Genomic DNA, 22881 nt, shown 5'->3' on the forward strand with positions numbered 1-22881 from the left:
CGCCATCCATCGCCGCCCGCCATGCACGGTCGGCCCTTGTTGCTCCGACCGCTTGGCCCCGGCTCGAGAACCTTCACGAAGACTACCGTGTGGGGTTAGCTTCCCTCTGACCAAACAGCGTCCACAGGTTACTGTAGTCTTGAGAGGCTTTGTTTGGCTCGTATCCAGCGTTTCGTGTGTTTTGAGCAGGTGAAAGTAACCAAGGATTGTCGAAATTGATCTCTATCGTCGTAAAGACATCCAGCTCATCATACCCGCCCCCCCGAAACGCCTTGCTCTTGTCCACTACAACACACACACGCACCCACGCACCCACGCACACGCACTCACGCACACGCACCCATGCACGCACACGCACCCATGCACACACCCCCACCCACCCACACACACCCACACACACCCACTTATTTGCCCTTGTCCTCCCTCAAGCTGACAATTTGGTTCAGCACAATCTTGTCCTCGGTCGACTCAACATCGACGCAGAAGTACGCTGTGCGGAGCGCCTGGAACCTGACCAGCGCATCACTCGACCCACTCGGGTTCAGGCTGTTCGCCTTGATCAACTGGTTCAGGCCCCGCTCAATGACCGCGTCCTCGTAGATGATCTCAGAGTCCGGCCTGAGGTCGTCGGCCCAGCTGCCGTCCTTCCAGTTCAATGTGTTGGGCGACTCGGTCTTGAAGAGCGAGTTGTACTGGCGCGCCGTGACCTTGATGCCCGTCGCAGCATCGACCCACTGGATATACGCCTTCGGCCTCTCGCTCGACGGGACCTTGACGGCCTTGATCTCTGTGACCTTGCCGCTCGCATCCTTCTCGAAAGACGTTGCGCGGATGGAGAAAGGTACGTTGTACAGACCGACAGTCTTGTTGGGTGCAAGACGGAAGTAATCCGGGTCGTCTTCCTCGCGGAAGTCGCTGCGGTCGATGTAGATTGAGCTGCCGACCTTGACCTTGCGCTCGCCGGGGATGCCGCCCTTGGGGTCGTAGGGGACGGTGACATCCTGGTCGTCTTCGGCGGCGAAGTCTTCGATAACGACTTTGATAGGCTCGAGGACGAGCATCTGGCGCGGGACGGTGCGCTCGAGGTGTTTGCGGATCGAGGCCTCGAAGCGGGGCGCTTCGATGTCGGTGAAGGAGTCGGTGACGCCCAGTTCTTCGACGAAGTCGAGCATCGCCTTCGCAGGGATACCACGACGGCGCAGCGCGACCATGGTGTACAGACGTGGGTCGTCCCAGCCGCGAACTGACGGTGGGATTGTCCTGTCGCCGACCTTTGCGCCCTCGACCAACATCAAGATGCGACGCTTCGACAAGATGGTCCCATTCACGCTCAGACGACCGTACTCTCTCTGCATAGGACCCTTCTCTTCCGACTTGGGCACCTTCATGTCGAGCTGTTCCAGCAGCCAGTCATACGATATCCTACTCTGGCGGAACTCGACCGTACACAGCGAATGTGTGATACCCTCGAGCGCATCACAGATGCAGTGTGTGAAGTCGTATGTAGGGTAGATCTTCCACCTGTCGCCCGTCCTGTGGTGGTGGTTGTTCTCAACGACACGGTAGGCGGGCACATCCCACATCTGTGGGTTGCCTTCGTTGGGATCCGTCAGGCTCTGCTTCATGCGCAAGTACGCCTCGCCAGCCTTGTATTTGCCGTCGCGCATGGCGCGGAACTCGGTGATCGATTCTTCCGTGGGTCGTGTGCGGTGCTCGCAGGCGTAACGTTTGCCGCGGTTGTCTGGCCCGCCGCGCTGCATGTTGACTTCCTCTCCTGCTATGGGTCAGCCTCTGTTTCATGCGATGATCGTGTGGTCACGCACGCGAGCAGTGACACACGTATGCGCCGTCCTTCCTGATCAGCTCCTCCGCTAGCTCATACAGCTTATCGAAGTTATCGCTGCTGTATGTAACCTTCCATGGCTCGAAGCCCAGCCATTTGATGATGTCCAGGATACTTGTGAAGTACTTCTCCTCCTCTTTCTCCGGGTTTGTGTCGTCGTATCGTAGGTAGCACACGCCCTTGTGGTGTTTCGCGAACCCAAAGTTGACGGCGATGGCCTTGCAGTGGCCGATGTGCAAATAGCCGTTGGGCTCGGGAGGGAATCGTGTGTATACCTCCTTGACGGGCTTCTCTTCGTATATGCGCTTCAGCCAGCCCTCGGCGAACATGCTCACGGGCTCAGCTTTGGCGGCGGGCTTCGCCTGCTCCTTGGGTCGCAGAGCATGCTCGGCCTTCTTTGCTTTGGCGGCAGCTTTCTTGGCGGCCTTCTCGAGCGCGCGCTTTGAGGGGCCCTTCTCCTCCTCGGCTGCGGGTGCCGTCGCAGGTGGTGGTGCTGTGGGCTCTGCCATGGCTGTTTGCTATGGTTAGCAAAGCTCAAAGATAATAAACACAAAGATAGCGGGAATGTACTCTAGTGTTGCACGTACCAAGCAATTGAGCAAGCTGCAATTGAACAGAATGCTGCTGCTGCTGAGCTTTCTTACCTTACGTTTTGCTAGCAAGACAGTATAAAGCAAAGTTAGCTTTGTTGCGAAGCTCGCGTGTAGCAGCTGGCGGGGGTTTTGGAGGGGAACATTTGAGTCAAAACGCGCTAACAGTCATTGTGGCGTTGTGGCGCTGCAAGCGGTGATTTGCTGTGAAGCTTCAACCGCCTCACACTCCCCTGTATCATGCGCTGTTTCGGTGTCACTACGAGTTCGTGTCATAGCTGTGACCCAATTTGGAGCGCGTTGCATGTGTCAATAAGATAATACAGCCATATCGTGTGCCAGTCGTGTTATCAAGAACGGACTCTTTGAACACTCCAGGACAGCGCTTCATTGTTGATCTTCATAACACATCCATACTATCACCTCCTTCTGCAGCCTCCTCTGCATCTGTATCTTCGTGTTCCTCGTCTTCCTTCTTCCAATCTAGCGCCTTCCTCCAGACCTCCGCTCTTTCCTTCATCACCTCCATTCGCTCTTCCAACGGACTCACCTGTCTAGCTAGAGTCTCGTGCTCCGCCCACTCCATCCCACTGACCTTTCTCGAACTCGCGACGCTTCGCCCAGCCGGATACGCATTGAACCCTCCGCCGCCGTTAACCCAGCATTGCAGCAGACCTGAGCAGAAGATCTCTGCAATCGCTGCTTGTGAAGGTCGGAAGATGAGGTAGATGATATATTGATGCATTTTGAAGTGCTGTGTCAATATTTTGGTGCGGAAGAGGTGGATGCAAATATCCTCGACGAGGTTCATAACGTAGTTGGACGAGCGGTGGGCGCGATGCTGAGCCAACCTCTGATGCGCGTGGAGCGCATAGCCGACCTCAGCTGGAGGGTACGGAAGAGAAATGTCCTGCAAGTATGGCGAGACTTGGGAGCAGCGGAGTCCGATGCCACCACACAAGCGTAGAAGTGTAGCAATGCGTCTAGGAGAGCGATCAGTACTTGGGGTGTGGAGGTACTTACGGTATCCTCGTGTTGACGCCTCGATCGACACGAACGGCGGAGTAACATTGTCGATATGATGCGCTAGCTCTGAACTCTTTCGGCCAAGGTAGTATTGTATTGTGTCGCGGATGACCAAGTACTGGATTGGTGTTGGTGCATTTCCCTCCTCGTCTGCTAGGAGGTGAATGTAGATGGAGGGCTGACGGTATGCGCGCTGTTTTATAGCGGCATACTCTGCCTGTAGATCAGTATCGGTGGACATACGACTCACTAGATTGCCTTCTACGGCTGCGAAGAAGAATTCCGGTGCTGATGCTAATATCAGGGCGCATTCACGCATATGTACGACTACATCTGTAGGGTCAATGACGCAGCTGTTCGTGTACTTTGGGAGCTCGTCGCTCAAGATATCAAAGATGACGGGCTCGTAATGTTGGTTGCGAAGGAGGTTGGCCCATCTACGACGACGCTCGTCGCAAGCGTCTGGTGGAGGTCTGTCTATGTGACCCTGCCACTCCTGAGAGTTGTCAGTAGCTCCAACGGCCATAGTTCTTCTGTTTAGCGAGCGTGGAAAACAGTGGTAGCGAACAGCCAGTAGCAGTATGATCCGAGAGTTTGTGGATTGTCGATATGTGAGAATGAAGGCATCCCAAGAGTTGCGGATAACGGTCTTTATACGAAGAATGCTACATGAAGCTCGTCACCCGGTGTTCACATCGAGAAATGTTGCTAAAAACTCACTGCATGGAGCATTGAGCAGAAAGTCACGTCAGGCGCAGGTGACGGTGCTGTGTCGTGACAAGGTCCAGACGTGCTACGGCGACGCGATAGAGACCTGTGATGGGGGTCAGTGATAATTGTCAAGGTGATACTCATGGTGACCTACAATATCCAGCTTGGCCAGCTCGGCGTTGTATGATGACAATCCGCTTCACGAGCGGAGACCCTTCAGGCTGATTGAGCTCAGAAAGAGTGCGCCTCTCAGCAGATCGGCCCATCCCAAAACATGCTCTTGTCCAGCTCTTCCGCAAATCCCTTCGCCAGCGGCAGCGCATTGCCCTCGGGCTTCCTCCCCGCGCAGAGCGCATCCAGCTGCCCATCGTTCCTGCCAGCCGCTTCACCAACCCTTCCACCTCGGCCGCTCCTCGCTCCACCACGACCGTAGCTTGCCGGCGGGATACCCGCAGCAGCTCTGTTCTGCCGGTGCAGCTGCCCCTCGTGTAGATCGCCTTTCTTCTCTTCTTTCTCATCACGCTCGCTTGTGGTGTACTGGAAGGTGTTCCACGCAAAGACCTGGTTTTCGAGACCTTTGGGGGCGCGGCCAGCTTGCACGGTGACGGGTGCATGTGAGTAGGAGGTGAGAGCGAAGTCCTTGTCGCCGACGGCCGCAGTGTCATGGTCAAAGCGGGCAGCGCCCAGATCGGCGAGCTCGGTGGAGGACGCAAAGTAGACTGGCTTGTCATTGGAGGACATGATGTAGCAGAAGTCAGTGGGCGAGCTGCATCGGCGTTAGAAAACAGCCAGAGTATGCATGTATTGTGCTTACTTCGTGTTGTGTTGGTGTGGAGTGGCGAGAGGAATGACAGAGCTTGAGATATGGCAGATGGTGCTGGAATAGGCAGTAGGAGATAACTGAGCGAGGAGCAGAGGTGAGAGAGCGCAGATTAGGGCTGAAGATGAGCTTTAGAAGTGGGTGCCTGCTCTTTCCCGTTTGCACCAGAACCCTAGCAGGCAGGTGTTATCTACGTCTGTTTGAACCACCGATGCACACAGCCGCAGAAGCTCTCCCACAGGACCTGATCATCTCCCCTAAGCCACTCAAGCACGATCTCGCCAGCCAGCTGGATAACAGTGATGCGAAAGGCCAGCTTCGCCTTTTTGTCGAACGTATTAGCGTGCATTTCCACCTGGCCTTCTCTCTTCCGCCGTTCGTATGCTCTCCTGTACGCTCTTCCCCAAACGTTCTCCGACGCTTCACCGACGCCAGTCGCTGTTGCTGTGTGCCACTTCCAGACCAAGTCCAAAGTCGATAGTTGATCGTTCAGCTTATCGATAGCGGCAGAGCCGATCATCGAAGAAGGCAGCGATATATTGTATGAAGTTGGGAAAGGTAGCAGTTCGTGTGGGAAGCTACCACCAGGCGGACGAGCAATACTGTTTCGTGGTCTCGCGTCACCGAAACTCCATGCAACGACCCATCTCTTTGTCCCGGTCTTCGTCCCCGGATCTAGCACACCGACAGCCCAGTTAGTGATACCATGCGACTTAAGAAGCTCGACAATAGCTTTGGCGCTGGAAAGCTTGCCAAGCATGCTACTGTACCATGTCACTTTGTCGCGAAGAACAAGGGACTCCTCGACAATTCTCGTGACGAAGCCGAGGTCACCGCCAGAACAGACCATTTCATTGCTGGAGCCTGTGCAGATAGCGTTTGGCCCTGTAGCTTTTCCTGTGCCACTGAGAGACCTCTCCATCTCGGTGGAGTCGGTGAAAAAGGGTGGGTTGCAGAGTGTGAAGTCTAGCTGCTGTGTGCCTAGTGCTTCAAGTGGGATCAAAGGCATCGAGGGAGTGGTGTGTAGCATTTTCGTCCTGCTTAGCAGGTTGTTCTTTGCAAAATTGGCAGCCGCAGATCCGAAAGAGATCTTGTCGATGTCGGTAGCACACATGGTCCAGTTTGACCTGCTCTTCATGCACAGCAGCGCATAGATGCCTGATGCGCCGGTGCCGATGTCAAGACCCGTGGCCTCTCTCTCAGGGTCATACTTGTTGGAGTAGGATGGTGCTGTAGAGTCAAGCAAGCCTTGAATCCAGGATACGTAGTTCCACCGGTTGGGTATTGGTGGGCAGAGCCTGTCATCTGGGACGGAGAGTTCAAGGCCAAAGTCGACCTTGAGGATAGCCTTGGACAAGACTTGGAGAGTGCTCGGGTCCTGAAAATCGAGTTTGCCGGAGCACGCTTGCCATGTTTGCTTGAAGTCTGGGTCAGCTTTGGCAAGTGCTTTGAAGTCAACTGTGCTGTAAGGTGGTCGTTGTGCAAGGTCCATGGTATTTACAGATGAGAGCTAGGAAGCCTCGTAGTTGAAGTTGAAAGGCGCTGATGGCGAATGCTGAGTGCTTGTTGTTGCTGTGTGTCTGAAGCTTGAGCGAGAAGTTGAGAAGACGCTCGGGCCACCGCACGCTAATTGGGGCGACGCATGAAGTTAAGAAGACGAGACGGAAGATGAATGTAGAGAGTTGAACATTTGCTGAATAGACAGAGAAGCCAGGACAACGCCCGCTTACCCAGTCCGTCTGTGTGCTTGTCTAGAACGCCGCTTGTGACCAACTTTTAGATGAGAAAAGGCCCATCAAACGCGCCGTCCGGCTCCTGTAGACGAAGCAGATCAAGACTGGGTGCCGTGTTGGGCTTGTAGAAGCCAAGTAGCTGCTCCATGTCCCGCTCAGTCATGGAGCAGAGGTCATCGAGTGAGTAAGCTTCGCAAACTTTAATCATCCTGCACTGTGTTAGCACCATTGCGCTGGCATGCGACCATTTGACGTACCATTGCATCCGCTTTGGGCCCTCTGAAACATCTGGCGCCACCTGCCTCAGCTTCTTGCGCAACATGCCCACTCTCGTGATCGCCTGGCCAATGTTGGGTGGAAGGTTGGCCGCAATTTGTCGCCTCACAATGTTCGCCAGCTTCGGACCCTTCCCGTTCGTGCTGACCATGATTTGAAGCGGCCCATCGCGATGCACACTGCCGAAGTAGAAGTCGCACTCTGGTGGCACGTCGGCGATGTTCGCTGCTATCCTGCGCTCCTTGCACAGCTTCCAGATCTGCGTTGAGGCCTCTGGGTCGTCTACAGCGGTCAGGACCATATCCACGCCGTCGAGGTCGGAGGGCTCGAATTTGCGATCAACATAGTCGACTTGCTTCTGCCCGATTCGGTATGCGACCTCTGGGTTCAGGCCTTCGCGCGGGGAGACTACGGTAATTTTGGCGTCGGCATTGAGAACGTTCACGATGCGGCCAGCGGCGACCTGTGCTACAGTCAATCGTCAACTACCTATTGCGTGCGCACAGCGATGATGCTCACTTCGCCGCCACCAACTACCAGCACACGCTTATTGCGTATTTGCCAGGCAAGGATCAGCGAGCCGCCGCCCTGAATCTCTGGGTAGTCATGCTCTTGCGCCATGGTGGAAAATGTGTGTTGGAGAGGCGGCGCATGTTGGGCGGAGATATGGGCGTGAACTCAATGGCGTCGGCCAAGGCTATCAACTGCACCGAGGAGATGAACGGCAGCGCCATCGACAGGCCTCTGAGGCCTCTGCAGCCTCAACAGTCACTGTCGAATGCATTTGTAAACACCTAGACTTTCAGACTGTCGAGATATCTGGAGAGACATTTGTTAAGCGTACTGCGTTGCCCAGTATGCATGATGCACATGCACATGCACAGGAACCCTTGCGCCACGCCCCCCTCCTAGCGCACCCCCGTAAACTCCGGCGCGACCCACGCCGTGCTGCACCACTCCTAGATACTCTTCTACTGCTACCATGGCCTCCCGCAGGTCCCTGGGCGGTGGTCGCGTGCTGGGGAGCGGGAGGAACCTGTCGCCTGCTGTGTCGCCGGCCACCCCGCAGGCACTGCAAGCACTGCAGGCACAGCACAGCCATGTCCGCAATGCGAGCCTGCTGTCGCCCTCAGAGAGCTCCCTGTCGCTGAGCAGCCAGACGTCCAACAGCCCCGCCAGCACCGCCGAGACGAGAGAAGACATAGGAAGCAAGGTCCTGCTGGGGCCGAGTGAGAATGCCGCTGCTCGTGCTAGTAATCGTTTGGTGTGTCCAATATGTAATGAGGAGATGGTACGCCGTAGCTCTTGCCTATGTCTACGTGCAATGAACTGATAACGGCAGGTGACGCTCCTCCAACTGAACCGGTACTGCCCTCTCACACCTCAGCTACCAGCTCCCCCCTAACCCTTACCAGACATCTCGACGACAACCACCAGAACCTTGTCGAGCAAGAGCAGGATGAGGTTAAGAACTGGTTCGAGGAGCAGATGGTCAAGGCGAAGAAGTTCCAGCCTCTTGCCGTACTGAACCAGAAGCTGAAAGGCCTCGACGTCTTCGAATCGAACAGCTCACCGACACCGCCGCCCGCCTCCCATTCCCGCAGCACCTCGAACACCCGCACCGGTCACGATACCCCCCCGGCATCCGTCGTTCGCAGAGACCCCGAGGAAGAAGTCACAAGAGCGCATTGGCAGAGGCCAGGCTATCGAGACGTGTGTTCAGACCCGCTCTGTGGAAGGCCGCTTACAGGATCTGGAATGGCATTGGGCAACAGCCAGACAGCCGTCAACTGCAGACAATGCGGGCAACTGTTTTGCGAAGACCATACCTTATACCAGATGAAGCTATCACGTGCAGCGAAACACGATCCAGTAAGGGGCATCTGGTGTCGAGTCTGCGAGACCTGCTACAAGTCGAGAGAAGGCTACAACGACCATCACGGGTTCGAGCGCAACCACTTCGACGAGTTCGCAAAGGTTCGGCGGAAGAGGGTGGACAGAGAGTACATGGAAGTCAGCAGGCTGGAAAAGCGTCTTACCAAGCTGACACAACTACTGGCCAGCCCATCGCCTGTCGAGGAGACACCGAACGCTGGAGGCTGGTTTGGATTATCGACAGTCGGCATAAACACGGCGAAAAACCAGCGCAAAGCTCTAGAGCAGTCTATCATTACCTGGGAAGAAGACGCGAAAGTCTCGCATTGCCCTTTCTGCCAGCAGGAGTTCTCGACGTACACGTTTCGACGGCACCACTGCCGCATGTGCGGACGGGTGGTATGCGGTGACCCTAATACTGGGTGCTCAACAGAGATTGGGTTGAACGTCAATCCGAAGAAGTCAGAAAAGGCGACAGATCAGATGAGCGTCGATGTACGCATGTGCAAGGACTGCAATCACACTCTGTTCAGCAGAAGCGACTTCGAGCGAGAGATGGCTAAAAGGCCGAAGGATCAGCGAGCATATGAGAACCTCGCGCAGTTCGAAAGAGGCATCCGGTTGCTGTTACCCCGGTTTCAGAAGCTCCTCACAGCCTTACAGGACCCCGAAAAACCACCCACACCACAACAACTCACTGATGCTACAAAGGTTCGGAAACGACTGATGGATGCGTTTGCGCAGTTCGACACAGCCGCGAAACGTATACGGGACCTACCCACCGAGTCACCCACACAAAAGCGTTTACAGCAAGCTGTCTACCAACAGGCATACAGCTTCTTGAGCTTGCACATGCTTCCTTTGCGCTCTTTGCCAAAGATCTTGAAGCATGCCGCTCCCCAAGGACGTCCAGCTGGAGGCGCCGCTCTAGCAGCCATCAAGGCCAGCGACAGGACTGGCGGCAGCGTCGTCAGCAGCAGTGAGGTGTCGGCCATGGAGTCTGAAGAGAAGGAACTGCGCGAAAGACTGATCGTTCTTGAAGAACAGAAGTTCATGGTCAGCGAGATGGTAGCTGATGCCACGAAGCACAGAAGGTTCGATGAGCAGAACAGTTTGGCACTGAATCTGGAAGATTTGAATCAGGAGATTGATCAGATCAATGGGCAACTGGGGCAGCTGGACTTCGCAGGCGCTTATCAGAGGGACGTGGCTAGTCCTGCGCCCGGGTAAGGAGCACGTCGCTGTGTACCCTGAATACATGCAGATCAAATGCACACGAGAAAGCTCCGTGTGAACGGCAAGCCTATCTTCACGTGAACCATACATATGAAGGCAACCCAGCTACGTACAATTCAAGTGACTAGGTACGCAACCTTGTCTCATTGTTGGGGCGGTACACGGGAGTTTCGACTCGATGCAACATCAGAAGCCACGTTCTCCCGTGGAACCACAATATCCGCATAACCGAAGACCTTTCTCGATGCTGTGAGAGTCGCACTCGGCCTGAGAATACCGTGGATCTGGATTAATAGTCTTTGAATTCGACATGGAAGAGAAAGCAATCGACGTCGGACGAATGCACCCAGTGTATAGGAGTTCATGCCTTGTCATATCAGCTGCTCGGGCAAGCAAGTTCCGGCAAGGCTTTTTGCACCCATGTCGCCTCTCAATGAGATTGGATTCAAACTACCATTTGCATCACCTTTGGGCAAGCTCGGTTCGGTCATCCTCTCGAAAATCTCTAGAACAGTACCAATCGATGAACGCAGTTGAACTTTACGAAACATCTTCTTGCCCGACGAATTCTGCGTATCACTGACTACCAGCAGCACTGGTCATGTGACACTGTCTCATTGTTGCAGGATGAGAATCCACAGCACTTGCCAGAATTTTGTCAGAGTGCCATCAATGAAGTTGATAGACTGTTCAAACAAGTTCGAGACAACCATGGCGAATACTGGCTCGGGGAGGAATGGATGCAGATTGTGCAGCAATACACCAATCGCCACCTCTCGGACAACTACGATAAGTTACCCGCGATATCCGCAATTGCTGAGGCCTGGGACTGAGATTCGAGCGACATCTACCTTGATTATCGTGGAGGGATTCCGGAAGCTCAAACTTCTCGAGCTCATCTCTTCTGCTTCCAGATCTTGACTTTTGATGAGAAAACACTTATAGACCCCTTCGGTCGGATTCTGGCTACGAGAGACCTCGTCGACTTCTACGGAATCGGCACATCGGAATTCTGCAAGAGAGTTGAGAATGATCTGAATGAGGCAAGGATACGGATATGGAAGCGTTTCACCAACGCAACGAAGAGTGAAAAGTGGCACAAAGTAGTGCCTTTCGAGATGTTGTTCGGCGGACATTCACCATCATCTAGAACATCCTTGGATGCAGCCTTGCTCAAAGTATTCGTGGGAGAATACGAAACTGAAATCAAGAGCGATTGCAAAAAGTACTCCTGATACACAGTAGTGAATGATTGAGGCCAGCAATGCTGCGTACCTTCTGGTTCGCAATCCCGCTGGGGGTAACCTGCTCATTTGGCTTCCTTCAACTTCTGCAATAGCTCTTTCATGCTGCTTGCATACAAGTCGAACTCCCCAAAAACCTCCGTAACCGGATCATGCTCTTCAAAATCCAGATACGCCGTCTTAAACCCCGCCTTCCTCGCCGCAATCAAATCCCACGCATGCGCCGCAACAAACCATCTCTTCCCATCCCCTTTCTCGCCCAGCCCCTGCTTCGTCAAATGATCCTGTGCACGCTCATAAACCTTGAAATCTGGCTTCGCAATCTTCAGATCATCGCAGGACAGCAAATGAGCCTCATCTAGCTCAATATGTGCGGCGTGGTAGTACGCTAAGGAGGTCTCGACACCGCCGTTAGTCACGGCATACACGTCCCAGCCCGCAGACCGGAGGCCGTCGAAACAAGCTTTCAGTCCTTCGCGCGGTCCCATGCTCTTGAATGCTTTCATGATGAAGGCGATGTCGTCGTCGCTTACTGCGTCGGCTGGGAGGTCGACGATCAGGCATGCGCGTTTGAATGTCAATTTTAGGACTTCAGCGATCGGCGTGTAGTCGCCTGCGAGGGAGACGTATGTGAAGTCTCGCTGTGCGGCGTAGAACCATGCGAAGAACAAGGTCTTTGGATCGGACTTTGCGGTGGAGAGCTTCTCGCCCAGTCGGTCGTAGATAGCTCTGATGGGCACTTCAAAATCGAAGCATGTGCCGATCACGTCGAAGGATGCTGAGACTGTCATTTTGCGTTTTCATTGTTTGAGTGCTTCAAAGGCACGTTTGTCGCAGGATCGACGTCTAGAGTCTGGAGTAGAGGTCATTGCATTCGGCCCAATGGAGAGGGATGAGTGGCGGAGATTGACGTCACTCGCGCTCTAGGCCCTCACCACCTCGGTCACCTCCCTCACAACAGTCATCTAGACTGCAATTCAACAACACTATGGAAACCTGATCCAGCTCTACAGATGTGAAGAAAGCGGATGGAAAGAGAGGAATCCCACACCCCTGCACCCACGTGTTCGCGTAAAGGGCTAACGCTGGCCTGACGGAGGGGCTTTTCTCAATACCAAGCCTCTAGTCTACCTCACTCTGGTATAGCCTACCTTTCAGCATCAATCCTTCTTTACACATTTTCTTGTAATTTCATTCCTTGAATCTCTCATCGAACTTGCCAAGATGCCGTCGATAGGCAACCTCATCTACTACAGCGCCGTCGTAGCCTGGTCCGCCGCAATCTACCAATTCCTCATCAAAGACATTCTGACCGTCAGCATCGGGCTAGGTCGCGTGATCCAAAGCATCGATGAGTTCCCCTACTCATGTCAACGTATCGAGCATCCGCAACTAGAAGCCTGTGAGGATCTATGGCTCGATCAGCAAGAAAGAGTTCTGTACGCAGCATGCGCCGGCACCAAAAGCCGGATGGCCTGGAGCCCCGTGATTTCGAGACTCGACGCATCAGGCCGCAGACCATCTGGCTCGGAGATTATTGCATTGGACATTGACTCTATCGCTCCCAATGGATTCTTCTCCCACCGGACTATCGTACCCCGAGGTTCCTTTGGTGCACGAGGCGATGCGGTTCTCGACACCGTAGGCTTCACCAGCGAAGTCATCGACGACTCAACAATCCATTTCTACTTCCCCAACGTCGCGCCCTACCACGGAACCTACTTCGAAGCCAAAGAGCTAGGTGCGAATGCCACCGTAGAAGTCTTCGAATTTAAGCGAGGCAACGACGAAATGAAGCACTTGCGCACCATCCAATCACCCGCCGTGTGGTCACCCAACCGTCCAGCTGCCGTCGGAGGCGGCGCATTCCTTGTCAGTAACGACCACGGCGTTAAAGTTGGGTGGCGCAAGCAGCTTGAACCCATCATCGGCGGCGGAACGGTCGCGTATTGCTCCTACACCGGGAAATGCCACTCCGCAACCCTGCCGCCCGGCATCGATATCCGGAAGAATCTCAAGTTCCCCAACGGTCTAGCGAAGGGAAAGGATGGACTGATCTACGTACCCAGCTCTGCAGACGGAACAGTCAAGGTGTTCACGCTGCAACCGAACCAGACGCTAACCCAGCTCCACACCATCCGCGTTGGCATGCCGCTTGACAACGTGTCTCCCGATGCACGAGGCGATTTGTGGGTATCGGGGTTTCCAGATGTGCGACAGACTATGAAGGCTATGGCGGATCCTTATCAACATGTGAGTCCTGCAACGGTGTTTAGGATCAGGAAGGTGAAAGGTGGGAGAGAAGATAGCAAGCTGGAGTATGAGGTGAAGAAGATGATTGAGGATAAGGAAGGGGCTATTATTAGTGGAGCTACGACTGTTGTGCATGATGTTAAGAGCGGGAGATTGTTCCTTGGTGCGGCAGCCAGTCCTTTTATTGTAGTGTGTGAGCCACGATGATGGGCGCAAGATGATATTCACCCTTGATAGTAGATAATTTGTTGTACTAAAAGATGTTTTCAAGCCTGTTGAAGGTCCGTCTTAGCCACTATCAACTGTGCGCTTTATCCCAGCATCACGAGTCTGGCGCTCTTCCCATCCAACACACTGTCGTACCGGCGCAAACCCCAGCGGGTGTGCACTTTATGGAACGCCGTCAACTTGTCGTCGATGATTCTCGACACGCCCAACTGCTGGGGCGGACCGCACTTGTGCTCCAGCCGGCATACTCGTATCAATCTTCAAGTTTGGCAGATTGGGCACTCGCATCTTACGCACTTGATGACCCGTACTCTGACTCCGCTCCGGAAGATAGTTGTCATTCGCCAAGAATGCATGCTGGTGCAACGTGCTAGCCTCATCCTGCCGTTCCTGTTCATAGCGCTTGGCGCTGTTGCGTTTCCGGACGCAGTGCCATATTCCCATAAGTAGACCGAAGAGACCGACGGCGGGAAGGATGGAGAGCAGAATTATGGTTGTGTGGTGCGAAAGCTTGGGAAGGTTGTGCTCTGGTGACATTTCGGAGTGAGACTGCTAGAAGAGCAGGGGGGAGGTGGAACATTGATGCGAGGCAAAAGGAGTCGAGCCGAAGCATTGGTAAAAGTGGAGTTGTTTGAAGTACAGAGTACACAAAGAACTATGGTGACAAAGACATGGTATATTTGCATTGTAGGCAGTGGCTAAGAGAATTGCCGTCGATTAACATTGTGGGAGAACAGAACTTCCTAACAGATTGAACTGTTCATGCGCGCCGGCGGTGTAGAATTTGTCATCTCATTGTTCACAATCAATGGCCATTTCCTGTTCCCTGTCGGCGCCTTCCCTTTGGTCCATGTCGATAGACGGTTCACAAAGACAACAACACCAACTCCGATAACGATGAGTACCGTTAGGCGCAGAAGCGCGATGGTGAGAGGTTCCATGTCTTCGACTGCTTTGTCACGGGGTCGAATGTTAGACTCGTTGGTGTGGGACTGTGTTCTCTTATACCGCGCGAGTTGTGGCGAGCAATGCTTCCGTAGGCAGAAGCGCACAGGTACCCGACTGATAACACGAGAGAAGTATGATTTGTAAAGAACAAAGGATGTTCTACAATTTGTCTTAGACTATATAAAACCACAAACGCCGGTCCCCACCAAGTCATAACGTCGTGAGGACGTATGTTTGGGTATATCCTAGCCAATCAAATCAATATTTTCCCAGGTCCACAACCCTAACGGCGACAGCCAAGTGGATCCAAGACGAGGTCCGACATGCCAGTAGCAAATGACTGTGCAGTCTCAAGATTAGCGGCTGTGGACAGAATGATGAGAACGAGCAGGGCAGCTGGTGGATACAATAGACGCCTTGGGTGCGGAGTGCCCGTCTTGGGCATAGACAGGAAGGAGAGGTCACGGTGTAGTACGCTGAGCACGTGCCCGCCTGAATTTGACAATGGATGTCGTGCCCAAGGCTGTGACAAGGATGCTGAGAAGGCAGAGGAGAACATCCAAGATTATCGCCAGTCTACCACTTAGACGTCCCAGCTGACTCTTCACGAGGCTGCGAATCCATTGTTGCACTGGAGACCTCTTTTGTATCGAGGGATAGATTGTGCTGCAAAATAGGGTCGAGCAAATCCGTAGGCTTCAGTTGCGAAGGTATTGGTGGACCGAGCAGCCTCAGGGGATCCTTGCGTATAAGTTCGTGCCAGGACCTGGTTCACGTACCTTCACAACTGATGCAGTGATGTGCGAGGTGTCGGGACCAGTGAGCTAGTGGTGGTGACAGGTTCACTGTTTACGAGCAGATAGCAAGATGTCAATCCCTGTGACTGTATGAGACATTCATTCTCCTGTTTCTTTGACAGCAGCCATCATGCTTGAAGCTGCGCTCGTGATGCTGCTGCCACTGCCACTCAGTCTTCGGTTGTGCCGCTTCAACGGATCGGACGCCGTCCTAATTGGACGGCCGCCATCCGTGGGTTGTGTCGGGAAGTAATCGCCGTTGTTGTATCCTTCGCTTGCAAGGACTCGGTTCGGTGTCCTTGCTCTGCTTTGCACAGGACTCATACGGAAAGTCTCTGGGCTCCAGCTCCAACGCTGGTTTGGACTTTGCCCGCCTGTGTGCCGCCGCTGGTGTCGTTGACCAGATATCGCAGCCGGTAACTGCAACCTCGAATTGATGCCCATCCACAATGCCTCCTCATCTTCATTGCCAGTATCTCTCCAGCCTCCCACGCCCTCATAGTCACGTGTGGGCCCGCCTTCAGTGAGCAGTGCTGTGAAGGACCCACTCTTTGGCCCAAAACGAGAAACAGGCACCGCTGTGTCCTGTGAAGATGTACCGCTGCCATTACTACTACTTCGTCGATGGTGATTGCGAGGCGGAGACGTTCGTTCGGGGGATGGGGGCTGATGCTGTAGAGCAATAGGCTTTGGTGGCGCTGGAGAGAGCCAAGCACCTAGAAGTGCAGTTCCAAGCTGTGTATAGACTATAAAGCCACGAAAGGCCAGTAAAGATAGTGCGATGGATGTGGTAACCACCGCAAAGATGGCTAATGGGACCGACACCATCACAATGATGAAGGGTGCCACTGCATACAGTGGATTCCATGGGTTGAGCTCAATGCTCACCTTGCCCAGGCGGAACAACATCGTGAATATTGTGGATGCTCTTGCCGCCGCGAAGGCGATGAAGGAACGATGGGTAGGTGCTGACGACTGGCATGTGAAGTTGCGGAGACGCCAAGCCCACCCAGCGTTCTCTCCAACAGCAGCGAGGTGTCAACAATTCATCTCCTCCTTAGCTCGTGAACTCCACCTGTCCTCGATCGATCCACATGCCGCGAAGATGGATTCTCAGGGTCGTGGGGGGATCTCTCCGCGAGTCTCGTTGCTTATGGGCTCTACGCAACGCGCCTCACGCCGCGCTTTGGCGACATGCCAATTCCGAGCACGATCGCACCCAGGGACGTTCCTTTGAAGATGCTCTCGTACTGTTCGACCTTAAGACGGGTGGAGTAGGGCTGTCGCTTGATGCGCATGAAGGTTGCGCCGGTCACAACGAGCCAGGCGCCAAAGAGAGCCTCGTAGCGGTACTTCTCATACGCTTGCTCAAGCTGCTGGCTGACCATTGTGAAGTGCAGGGAAAATGAAGCAAACGGAGGCAGAGTGCGTGCAAATGCAACGGAACGGAAACAACAAGCGACAATACACGGACGAAGATGGGGTGACGGTCGAAAGATACCGTATCGTGACTGGTGACGTAGATTTTTCCGCTGCTCCTTACCAGCGTCATGCCGCCCTGCCGTCCAACATCCAGAATCTCACAGGCCGCGGCTGTGCACACCACCACATCACACCGCTTCGTTCTAAACATCACGATGGTTTGTTTCTCGTGTGTTCGTGTTTAATGCCATCTTTCTGTGTGCGCACAATGTCTTTCTGCTTTGTTTTAGTCATTGTTTCGTTCTGTCCGCGCAGTATGCTGTACTTTCACATCCATACGTGAACATGCCCCATTGCTTATTCACAATCTACAGTGTCACAAAGGTATAGTTCAGGTGCAATTCTCTCGAGAATCCAACCCAAGTTCCCCTGCGCACCAAGCACTTCGCGACCTGTTGCTTTTCGTCGATATGCCGCCACACAACTTGTCTCGCTACATGGCCCATTGTCTTAATGCAGAAATTCACACAGGTATGGCTTCTCTGATCCAGGCTGCGACGCTACACAGATTTACGCATACAGGCTCGAGCAACTTGGCTTTACCCATAGTGGTGCCCATCGTTGTCGGAGTCGTACTGATAGTGGCGAATCTCCCGATGCCCAAGAGCTTCTTCTTAAATTTTGCCACTAAGGTGGGTATATGTCGCGGCAAAGACGAAGCCAGCGCGCGACCTTGGTTTGGTCGAAAGTCGCCAGATACAGAGTCATCCACAACTGAGAAGCCGCAGCCAACGTTCGTCGAGCGTCATCTGGAGATGCTGCGCGCCTGGCAGAAGCCAGCGCAACCCCCGCTACCGCTTTACTTAGCGAAGCCAGATTCTGCTTACCAGCCTCGCCGACCTACTGGCATGAAATTCAAAGAATGGCAAGAATGTCAGCGTAATGCTGTTGTGCGGCCCAACCCCATGCACGAATTCAAGTTGACCGGAGTATGCGTCAAAGGTCCAGCACACTGGAAGAAGATAGCAAAAGAGATGGAAGCGCGCAAGTCATGGTGGAGAAGGCGAAAGACAAGTCACGGGTGTAGGCATCCTGAGATTCGCTAACCAGATAGCTCTCTGTCTTCGCAGCCATGGCTGACATTACGTGTGTAGGGAGATTGTTTCAATGTTACACGTCATTGTAAGTGCGAGTGCTAGAGGGTATTGACAAGCGCCTTATAAGCCAGGCAAACCCGCAATCACAATCCTCTGAATAAGCTCGTCCGGTACTCCACAAACGGAACGGAACGCGGGTGCGGAAAATCGTATTAGAGCCCTGCGGAGAGCAGCTGATCCAAGGGTATGGTGATTTCAGAATGATCGCAGCGTGAATCCAGCCCATGTCACGACTACACATTCTGCTACTACCTTGGACAACACTACATGCTATCCATCGTGTTTGTTAACAGTTCTGCAGGCTTTCGGCTTTTCTCTCGCCTGTCAAGAAGCCTTATCATTTTCGCGCGGCGCTCAAACACGACGATGCAATTGGTTCAGCGCGCGCGTTTCAAAATCGTCGCATCACCTAACGGTAGGCCGCGCAACCAAGAAGGGCACTAGGTAATCCCAGAAAAAGTACACAATTTGTTTCAGTCTTCCAGTTTCGCTACTTGCTCGTTTTGGTGTTCTTCCTGATCTCGTTTACCTTTCATTCGTCATTTTTGTGACTTCTTATGTACATTCACTTCTTAGCAACATGTAGTATCGTGATTGGTAAGATGCACAACGACCTCTACCTATCTTCAAGGCACGTATCGCCTTATTAATGGCGCCGCATAGGGATTTATTTGGACGAAGCAGCCTAGTACGTACCTTGTGGTCCACGCGCTCCTTTCTATGAATCTTCCGCGCTCAACTGCAGACTAAGATGAGGCTTAGCATGTTTCGCACTCCACATGCTTGGCAAATCACATCCTCGCCACCTCGATTGCCGTCGCTTGAGTTATATTATCGAATCGGTCCACGGTCGCAGGTACACGTCTCCTAACACGACTACCGGGAAATGCTGTTGCTGTGGCAGGCCACGGGCACACTACATTCACCACTTCGCTTCATGTATTAACGATCATTTGAGATACCCCTTACGACTTTTAATAATGTTTGCTGCTGGTAAGCCGGTCTGGTACCTACCGCTTGCAGTCTTTGCGATCGCCGCGCTTCTGTTTACCGTTGCTGAACTCCGCTACGATCGATACATCTTCGCCAATAGTCAGAGCGCATATCCGGAGAGCTTGACCACATTCTTGTCGGTGGAGACTATCACTGCGCTCAAAGACGATGCGCGACTACACCACGCCCTGCTGGGCCTTACCGCATCGATTGCGCACACGTCAAGCGACATAGGACAGAGATATGGCTTCGAGGGTGCGGAGAGATTTGGAGCTTCTTTAACAGATAGCATCGCAGAGCTTCGCAAGAGGTACGATGTCAAGACTCGGAAGCGTGGACTTGTAGACGACATGAGCCAAGCTATGGGGGATTTGCTTGGTAGGCTGGGAGTGAACACCACTGGAGGACTGAGCGCAATCGTAGGAAATCTTGGCAGTGCCCTTACGGATGGCCTCGCAACACCTGCGCTGTTCCTAGGTATTGGTGTTGGGTACGTGGATTTGATGTACTTTTTTTTATAGCTCTGCTGACGTGAACAGTGTTGGCACGTCTACCGGCCTGAACATCACTGACATGACCACGGCCAAAGCCCAAGCCTTGAGAGTCGCGAGTACCTTCAATGCTACCGCGACAGGTATTAACCTCGCCGCTCAGAACATTGGGAACGGATTAGCTGGACAACTCGCCCCATCACTCGGCCAATCCGGCATGATGAATATCTCCATCGGATCCGCTGCGTATGCCTTGGCGTCGGGCATTGGCAACTCGACAGCGAGAGCTCTCAAATTGACGAATCAGGAGTTCCGACCCTCAAATGACTCGAGCATCGAAGCTGTAGCCGGCAACCTAGGCCTTGGAGTAAGCACACCCATTGTGTCAAATATCGACTTCCAGGCAGTGATGAGGAATGTGGAAGGAAGCGGTATCGGTGCCACGCTCATGCAGCAGCTACCTCAAATCGCTGCAGCCGCCGGCAACGGTCTTGGGGAAGGAACGAAGAACGGCCTCGGATTCAAACAAACCGGTCAACCTTCGAACCCTCTCGGAAAGCGCCAAATGTCTACAGACCAACTGCAAGGAGTCGACGTCCCCGGAGCTGTAAACCAATTCACCAAGGGCTTCAGTCAGTCGCTTCTCACTGGTGTTGATGTTGGAAGCCTCACACGCAACTTGAATCTGACCGGCAGGCTCGGAGGCATGGTCGATCCAAGCATGTTCCCAGCACTCGCTGCAGGTGCTGGATCAGGCATTGGTATGGGACTGGCGATTGGTTTCACTTTCAAATCTGTGAATGCCACACCTTTCATCGCGCAGAGCGGCAACGTCAGCAACGACAATATGCAAACCGCCATGGTGGCCGAGACCTTCGCACAGAACCTCGTCTCGAACTTCCTGCTCAACAGCACGGTCTTACAAATCATCGGCACCGCAATCTCGAACAGTACGTCATTGCTCCTGAAGAACGCTGATGTAGCGAAAGCCGCTGAAGGTTTTGCACGAGGGACCATCGAGGGCGTCTCGACCGCCTTGTCTTCTGTCGGTGGGATCCAGAATCTCCTTAGTGGCAATTTCTCAGACGATGCAATGATGAATGTTCCCATGTTGGACGCCACGAAATTCAACGACTCGGTTAACGGCTCTGCTGTATCATTCGCACGTGGATTCATGGGCGAAGGGACGATACTAATCGGCGATGTGTTGAAGAGGATCAACCAGAACGCGAATAACACCAGTCCCCTAACTTTTCGTAAGCGCAGTGTAAATGTGTCGGCGGATGAGGCAGCTGTTGGTAAGATACTTATTAAATCTCTATCCGAATTTGACTAAATATCAGCAGTCACGTACAATGCACTCACTGCCCGCCAAGCTCTAGACAACACCAGCGCAGGCCATCCCTTTCCACTAGCCATTAACGAGGCCACAATCATGGGTGGCGGCCAGCTGGCCATAGATATGTTGACATGCCAGGGCATAGGTGGCCTTGCCTCCGTAGCCCTGGGTGCAATGAATGCTAGTAAGAATAAGACAAGCGTGATGGACATGATGAGCAGTGTGCCTCTTGACCCACGGGTTGTCGGTTCCCTACCGCAAGGACCCGTTGAGTTTACATCAGAGGGCAACACATTCCGCATTGTGCTCAAGGATGCCGAGATCTCGATCAATGGACTGCCGATCATTCCTTTTGGTATCCTTACGGCTCTTCACGGTATGCTCCGAGTTGCCAGTCTTGTGTGTGTCTACTGATTTTGTCTTAGTACTCTTCATCATGCTGGCCTTTCTCCTGACATTGCCACTCTACCTTGTTCTGGGAGTTGTCTGGCGCCTTTCGGTCCTGGCTGGGTACCCTGTTAATGAAGCTAAGAACAAGAGGTGGCGTCTCGGACTATTGATCACGTTTGGAATGTCAGCTGTGATTGGCATCGCTATAGGTATGGTCGGTATGGGGGACTCGCGACACTTCCGAGATGGCCATGGCGTAAGTGTGCACCCTCTCCTATTGTCCTTTACATGCTCACAATTAGCAGGTCTTTGGCCTCATCGCTCTGATTCTGGTCTTTCCTACGGTCGGCTTTACGATCATGCGCCTTCGCTCTGAGGCCCTCTACCCCGCACCGGCCACCTTCGCCGGCATTAAAGCCCCCTTTGCGCTTTTCAAGTCCCCTGATCAGAGAATATACATCATCAGCGGCATTCTCATTCAGCTTGTCTTTGCTCTTGGCCAACTCACTTTCATCAATGGCTTCTCAACACTGCGCTCAATATCACTCTGCGTCGTTGATGCAGTCTTGACCTCGAACTCTGTTGCAGGTCTCATGGGCCTTCTATTGATGGTACAAATTACCGCTGCAGGTATGATAGGGATCCGCACATGGCTCGAACAGCACATCGCCAAGCGCGAGAAAGCTGGTGTACAGCGCATGACCATAGTCGAAGCCGGTGCAAAGATACGCAAAGACTCCATCGCAACATTTGGCTTCGATGGCACGCGCTCCAATGCACCTCCACCTCTCGACCTTGAGCGCCCACCACTGGTTCAGCGTAACACCGAGGAACTGAAAGGCTTTGCAGATGAGAAGATCAGTACACCGTTCAACGTCCACAAAGAAGGCACGGCGGACTCTACCGACTTCAACAACCCGCGACAGATAGGTCGGCAACCCTCTGCGGGTCTGAGGGAGAACCCCTTCCTCTCCCCAGCCGAGCAACGAGACCTTGACGAAAGAGTCTATCCGAAGACAGTAGACTACCAGTATAAATACAAATCAGCCATAGACGACAACACAGACTATTACAACGTACCCGTTGGGTACCAACCTTACCAGCCCGAGTTCATGTCGGGTCGTCCTTCGTCGGATCTCATTGACCGACTGAACTCACCATTACCTCCTGGGGTTGAACAACAGCAAGGCTACGGATCCCCACCAAAAATGCAGGGCGTCACTACGGCGGACCTATTTCCGCCACCACCGCCGCCACCGATGGATACACAGATGCAGCTGACGAGCAGGAGTGCGTCGAGCAGTTACTCGAGGCCGTTCAATGAGGGGAGAAGGCCGAGCAGTGATGCTCTGAAGGGGTTTGAGAGCGGGCCAAGGGACACGGTGAGGGCGAGGCGGTATAGCTAGGCCGCGAATCTAGAGCATACACTGTTTGACCTTGATTGACAAGATTGATACTTCTGGATAACACTACATGGTAACGTCCCCCACGCAGTAGCGAGAAACCCCC

General features: G+C 53.5%; 14 protein-coding genes across 14 annotated transcripts; 5 read left to right on the forward strand and 9 right to left on the reverse strand.

The window, feature by feature from the left end:
- Positions 1–133: 133 nt before the first annotated feature.
- Positions 134–2521, reverse strand: BU25DRAFT_376222 (glutaminyl-tRNA synthetase). The gene is made up of 3 exons (XM_033704113.1): positions 2431–2521; positions 1824–2354; positions 134–1774 (listed from the first exon to the last, which is right to left on the reverse strand). The coding sequence occupies exons 2-3, from the start codon at positions 2350–2352 to the stop codon at positions 405–407; spliced, it is 1899 nt and encodes a 632-aa protein (XP_033557445.1). The 5' UTR covers positions 2353–2354; positions 2431–2521; the 3' UTR covers positions 134–404.
- A 312-nt stretch (positions 2522–2833) lies between these two features.
- Positions 2834–4087, reverse strand: BU25DRAFT_401095 (uncharacterized protein; the record flags this gene model as incomplete). The annotated part of the gene is made up of 1 exon (XM_033704995.1): positions 2834–4087. The coding sequence occupies exon 1, from the start codon at positions 3983–3985 to the stop codon at positions 2834–2836; it is 1152 nt and encodes a 383-aa protein (XP_033557446.1). The 5' UTR covers positions 3986–4087.
- A 240-nt stretch (positions 4088–4327) lies between these two features.
- BU25DRAFT_180617 (uncharacterized protein) lies at positions 4328–5069 on the reverse strand. The gene is made up of 2 exons (XM_033700913.1): positions 4985–5069; positions 4328–4936 (listed from the first exon to the last, which is right to left on the reverse strand). The coding sequence occupies exon 2, from the start codon at positions 4909–4911 to the stop codon at positions 4420–4422; it is 492 nt and encodes a 163-aa protein (XP_033557447.1). The 5' UTR covers positions 4912–4936; positions 4985–5069; the 3' UTR covers positions 4328–4419.
- On the reverse strand, positions 5042–6624 carry BU25DRAFT_180538 (uncharacterized protein). Its single transcript, XM_033700910.1, has one exon. It carries the CDS (start codon positions 6480–6482, stop codon positions 5181–5183), a length of 1302 nt encoding a protein of 433 aa, XP_033557448.1. The 5' UTR covers positions 6483–6624; the 3' UTR covers positions 5042–5180.
- BU25DRAFT_414520 (siroheme synthase-like protein Met8) lies at positions 6267–7829 on the reverse strand. Its single transcript, XM_033707312.1, has 3 exons — positions 7519–7829; positions 6981–7462; positions 6267–6932 (listed from the first exon to the last, which is right to left on the reverse strand). Exons 1-3 carry the CDS (start codon positions 7618–7620, stop codon positions 6767–6769), a joined length of 750 nt encoding a protein of 249 aa, XP_033557449.1. The 5' UTR covers positions 7621–7829; the 3' UTR covers positions 6267–6766.
- Positions 7830–7981: 152 nt separating this feature from the next.
- BU25DRAFT_350470 (uncharacterized protein) lies at positions 7982–10104 on the forward strand (the record flags this gene model as incomplete). Its single annotated transcript, XM_033703305.1, has 3 exons — positions 7982–8290; positions 8342–8364; positions 8415–10104. 3 exons carry the CDS (start codon positions 7982–7984, stop codon positions 10102–10104), a joined length of 2022 nt encoding a protein of 673 aa, XP_033557450.1.
- A 1121-nt stretch (positions 10105–11225) lies between these two features.
- On the reverse strand, positions 11226–12455 carry BU25DRAFT_181021 (HAD-like protein). Its single transcript, XM_033700914.1, has one exon. It carries the CDS (start codon positions 12143–12145, stop codon positions 11420–11422), a length of 726 nt encoding a protein of 241 aa, XP_033557451.1. The 5' UTR covers positions 12146–12455; the 3' UTR covers positions 11226–11419.
- Positions 12325–13835, forward strand: BU25DRAFT_414523 (serum paraoxonase/arylesteras-like protein). The gene has a single exon (XM_033707313.1). The coding sequence runs from the start codon at positions 12579–12581 to the stop codon at positions 13812–13814; it is 1236 nt and encodes a 411-aa protein (XP_033557452.1). The 5' UTR covers positions 12325–12578; the 3' UTR covers positions 13815–13835.
- Positions 13836–13897: 62 nt separating this feature from the next.
- BU25DRAFT_180545 (uncharacterized protein) lies at positions 13898–14485 on the reverse strand. The gene has a single exon (XM_033700911.1). The coding sequence runs from the start codon at positions 14370–14372 to the stop codon at positions 13998–14000; it is 375 nt and encodes a 124-aa protein (XP_033557453.1). The 5' UTR covers positions 14373–14485; the 3' UTR covers positions 13898–13997.
- Positions 14485–15083, forward strand: BU25DRAFT_181225 (uncharacterized protein). The gene has a single exon (XM_033700916.1). The coding sequence runs from the start codon at positions 14598–14600 to the stop codon at positions 14925–14927; it is 330 nt and encodes a 109-aa protein (XP_033557454.1). The 5' UTR covers positions 14485–14597; the 3' UTR covers positions 14928–15083.
- On the reverse strand, positions 14997–15510 carry BU25DRAFT_180606 (uncharacterized protein). The gene has a single exon (XM_033700912.1). It carries the CDS (start codon positions 15340–15342, stop codon positions 15067–15069), a length of 276 nt encoding a protein of 91 aa, XP_033557455.1. The 5' UTR covers positions 15343–15510; the 3' UTR covers positions 14997–15066.
- A 169-nt stretch (positions 15511–15679) lies between these two features.
- On the reverse strand, positions 15680–16968 carry BU25DRAFT_350567 (uncharacterized protein; the record flags this gene model as incomplete). The annotated part of the gene is made up of 2 exons (XM_033703314.1): positions 15680–16508; positions 16745–16968. The coding sequence occupies 2 exons, from the start codon at positions 16966–16968 to the stop codon at positions 15680–15682; spliced, it is 1053 nt and encodes a 350-aa protein (XP_033557456.1).
- Positions 16969–17145: 177 nt separating this feature from the next.
- Positions 17146–18267, forward strand: BU25DRAFT_181222 (uncharacterized protein). Its single transcript, XM_033700915.1, has one exon. It carries the CDS (start codon positions 17473–17475, stop codon positions 18106–18108), a length of 636 nt encoding a protein of 211 aa, XP_033557457.1. The 5' UTR covers positions 17146–17472; the 3' UTR covers positions 18109–18267.
- Positions 18268–19139: 872 nt separating this feature from the next.
- BU25DRAFT_462164 (uncharacterized protein) lies at positions 19140–22778 on the forward strand (the record flags this gene model as incomplete). The annotated part of the gene is made up of 5 exons (XM_033710498.1): positions 19140–19642; positions 19692–20941; positions 20990–21358; positions 21408–21628; positions 21678–22778. 5 exons carry the CDS (start codon positions 19140–19142, stop codon positions 22776–22778), a joined length of 3444 nt encoding a protein of 1147 aa, XP_033557458.1.
- Positions 22779–22881: the final 103 nt, after the last annotated feature.

The sequence above is a fragment of the Macroventuria anomochaeta genome (assembly GCF_010093625.1).
Source record: "Macroventuria anomochaeta strain CBS 525.71 unplaced genomic scaffold BU25scaffold_38, whole genome shotgun sequence".
In the NCBI taxonomy this organism is placed as follows: Eukaryota; Fungi; Ascomycota; class Dothideomycetes; order Pleosporales; family Didymellaceae; genus Macroventuria; species Macroventuria anomochaeta.

Excerpts from the sequence above, each read along its gene's own strand:
- BU25DRAFT_414523 (XM_033707313.1), top strand. The coding sequence starts at position 12,579 with ATGCCGTCGATAGGCAACCTCATCTACTACAGCGCCGTCGTAGCCTGG.
- BU25DRAFT_180545 (XM_033700911.1), bottom strand. The coding sequence starts at position 14,372 with ATGTCACCAGAGCACAACCTTCCCAAGCTTTCGCACCACACAACCATA.
- BU25DRAFT_181225 (XM_033700916.1), top strand. The coding sequence starts at position 14,598 with ATGCGCGCCGGCGGTGTAGAATTTGTCATCTCATTGTTCACAATCAAT.
- BU25DRAFT_180617 (XM_033700913.1), bottom strand. The coding sequence starts at position 4,911 with ATGTCCTCCAATGACAAGCCAGTCTACTTTGCGTCCTCCACCGAGCTC.
- BU25DRAFT_181021 (XM_033700914.1), bottom strand. The coding sequence starts at position 12,145 with ATGACAGTCTCAGCATCCTTCGACGTGATCGGCACATGCTTCGATTTT.
- BU25DRAFT_181222 (XM_033700915.1), top strand. The coding sequence starts at position 17,473 with ATGCCGCCACACAACTTGTCTCGCTACATGGCCCATTGTCTTAATGCA.
- BU25DRAFT_180538 (XM_033700910.1), bottom strand. The coding sequence starts at position 6,482 with ATGGACCTTGCACAACGACCACCTTACAGCACAGTTGACTTCAAAGCA.
- BU25DRAFT_376222 (XM_033704113.1), bottom strand. The coding sequence starts at position 2,352 with ATGGCAGAGCCCACAGCACCACCACCTGCGACGGCACCCGCAGCCGAG. Across the intron at positions 1,775-1,823 it reads ATACGTGTGTCACTGCTCGC|GAGAGGAAGTCAACATGCAG; the intron begins GTGCGTGACCAC and ends GACCCATAGCAG.
- BU25DRAFT_414520 (XM_033707312.1), bottom strand. The coding sequence starts at position 7,620 with ATGGCGCAAGAGCATGACTACCCAGAGATTCAGGGCGGCGGCTCGCTG. Across the intron at positions 7,463-7,518 it reads TGGTAGTTGGTGGCGGCGAA|GTCGCCGCTGGCCGCATCGT; the intron begins GTGAGCATCATC and ends ACTGTAGCACAG. Across the intron at positions 6,933-6,980 it reads GGCCCAAAGCGGATGCAATG|GATGATTAAAGTTTGCGAAG; the intron begins GTACGTCAAATG and ends AACACAGTGCAG.
- BU25DRAFT_180606 (XM_033700912.1), bottom strand. The coding sequence starts at position 15,342 with ATGTTCTCCTCTGCCTTCTCAGCATCCTTGTCACAGCCTTGGGCACGA.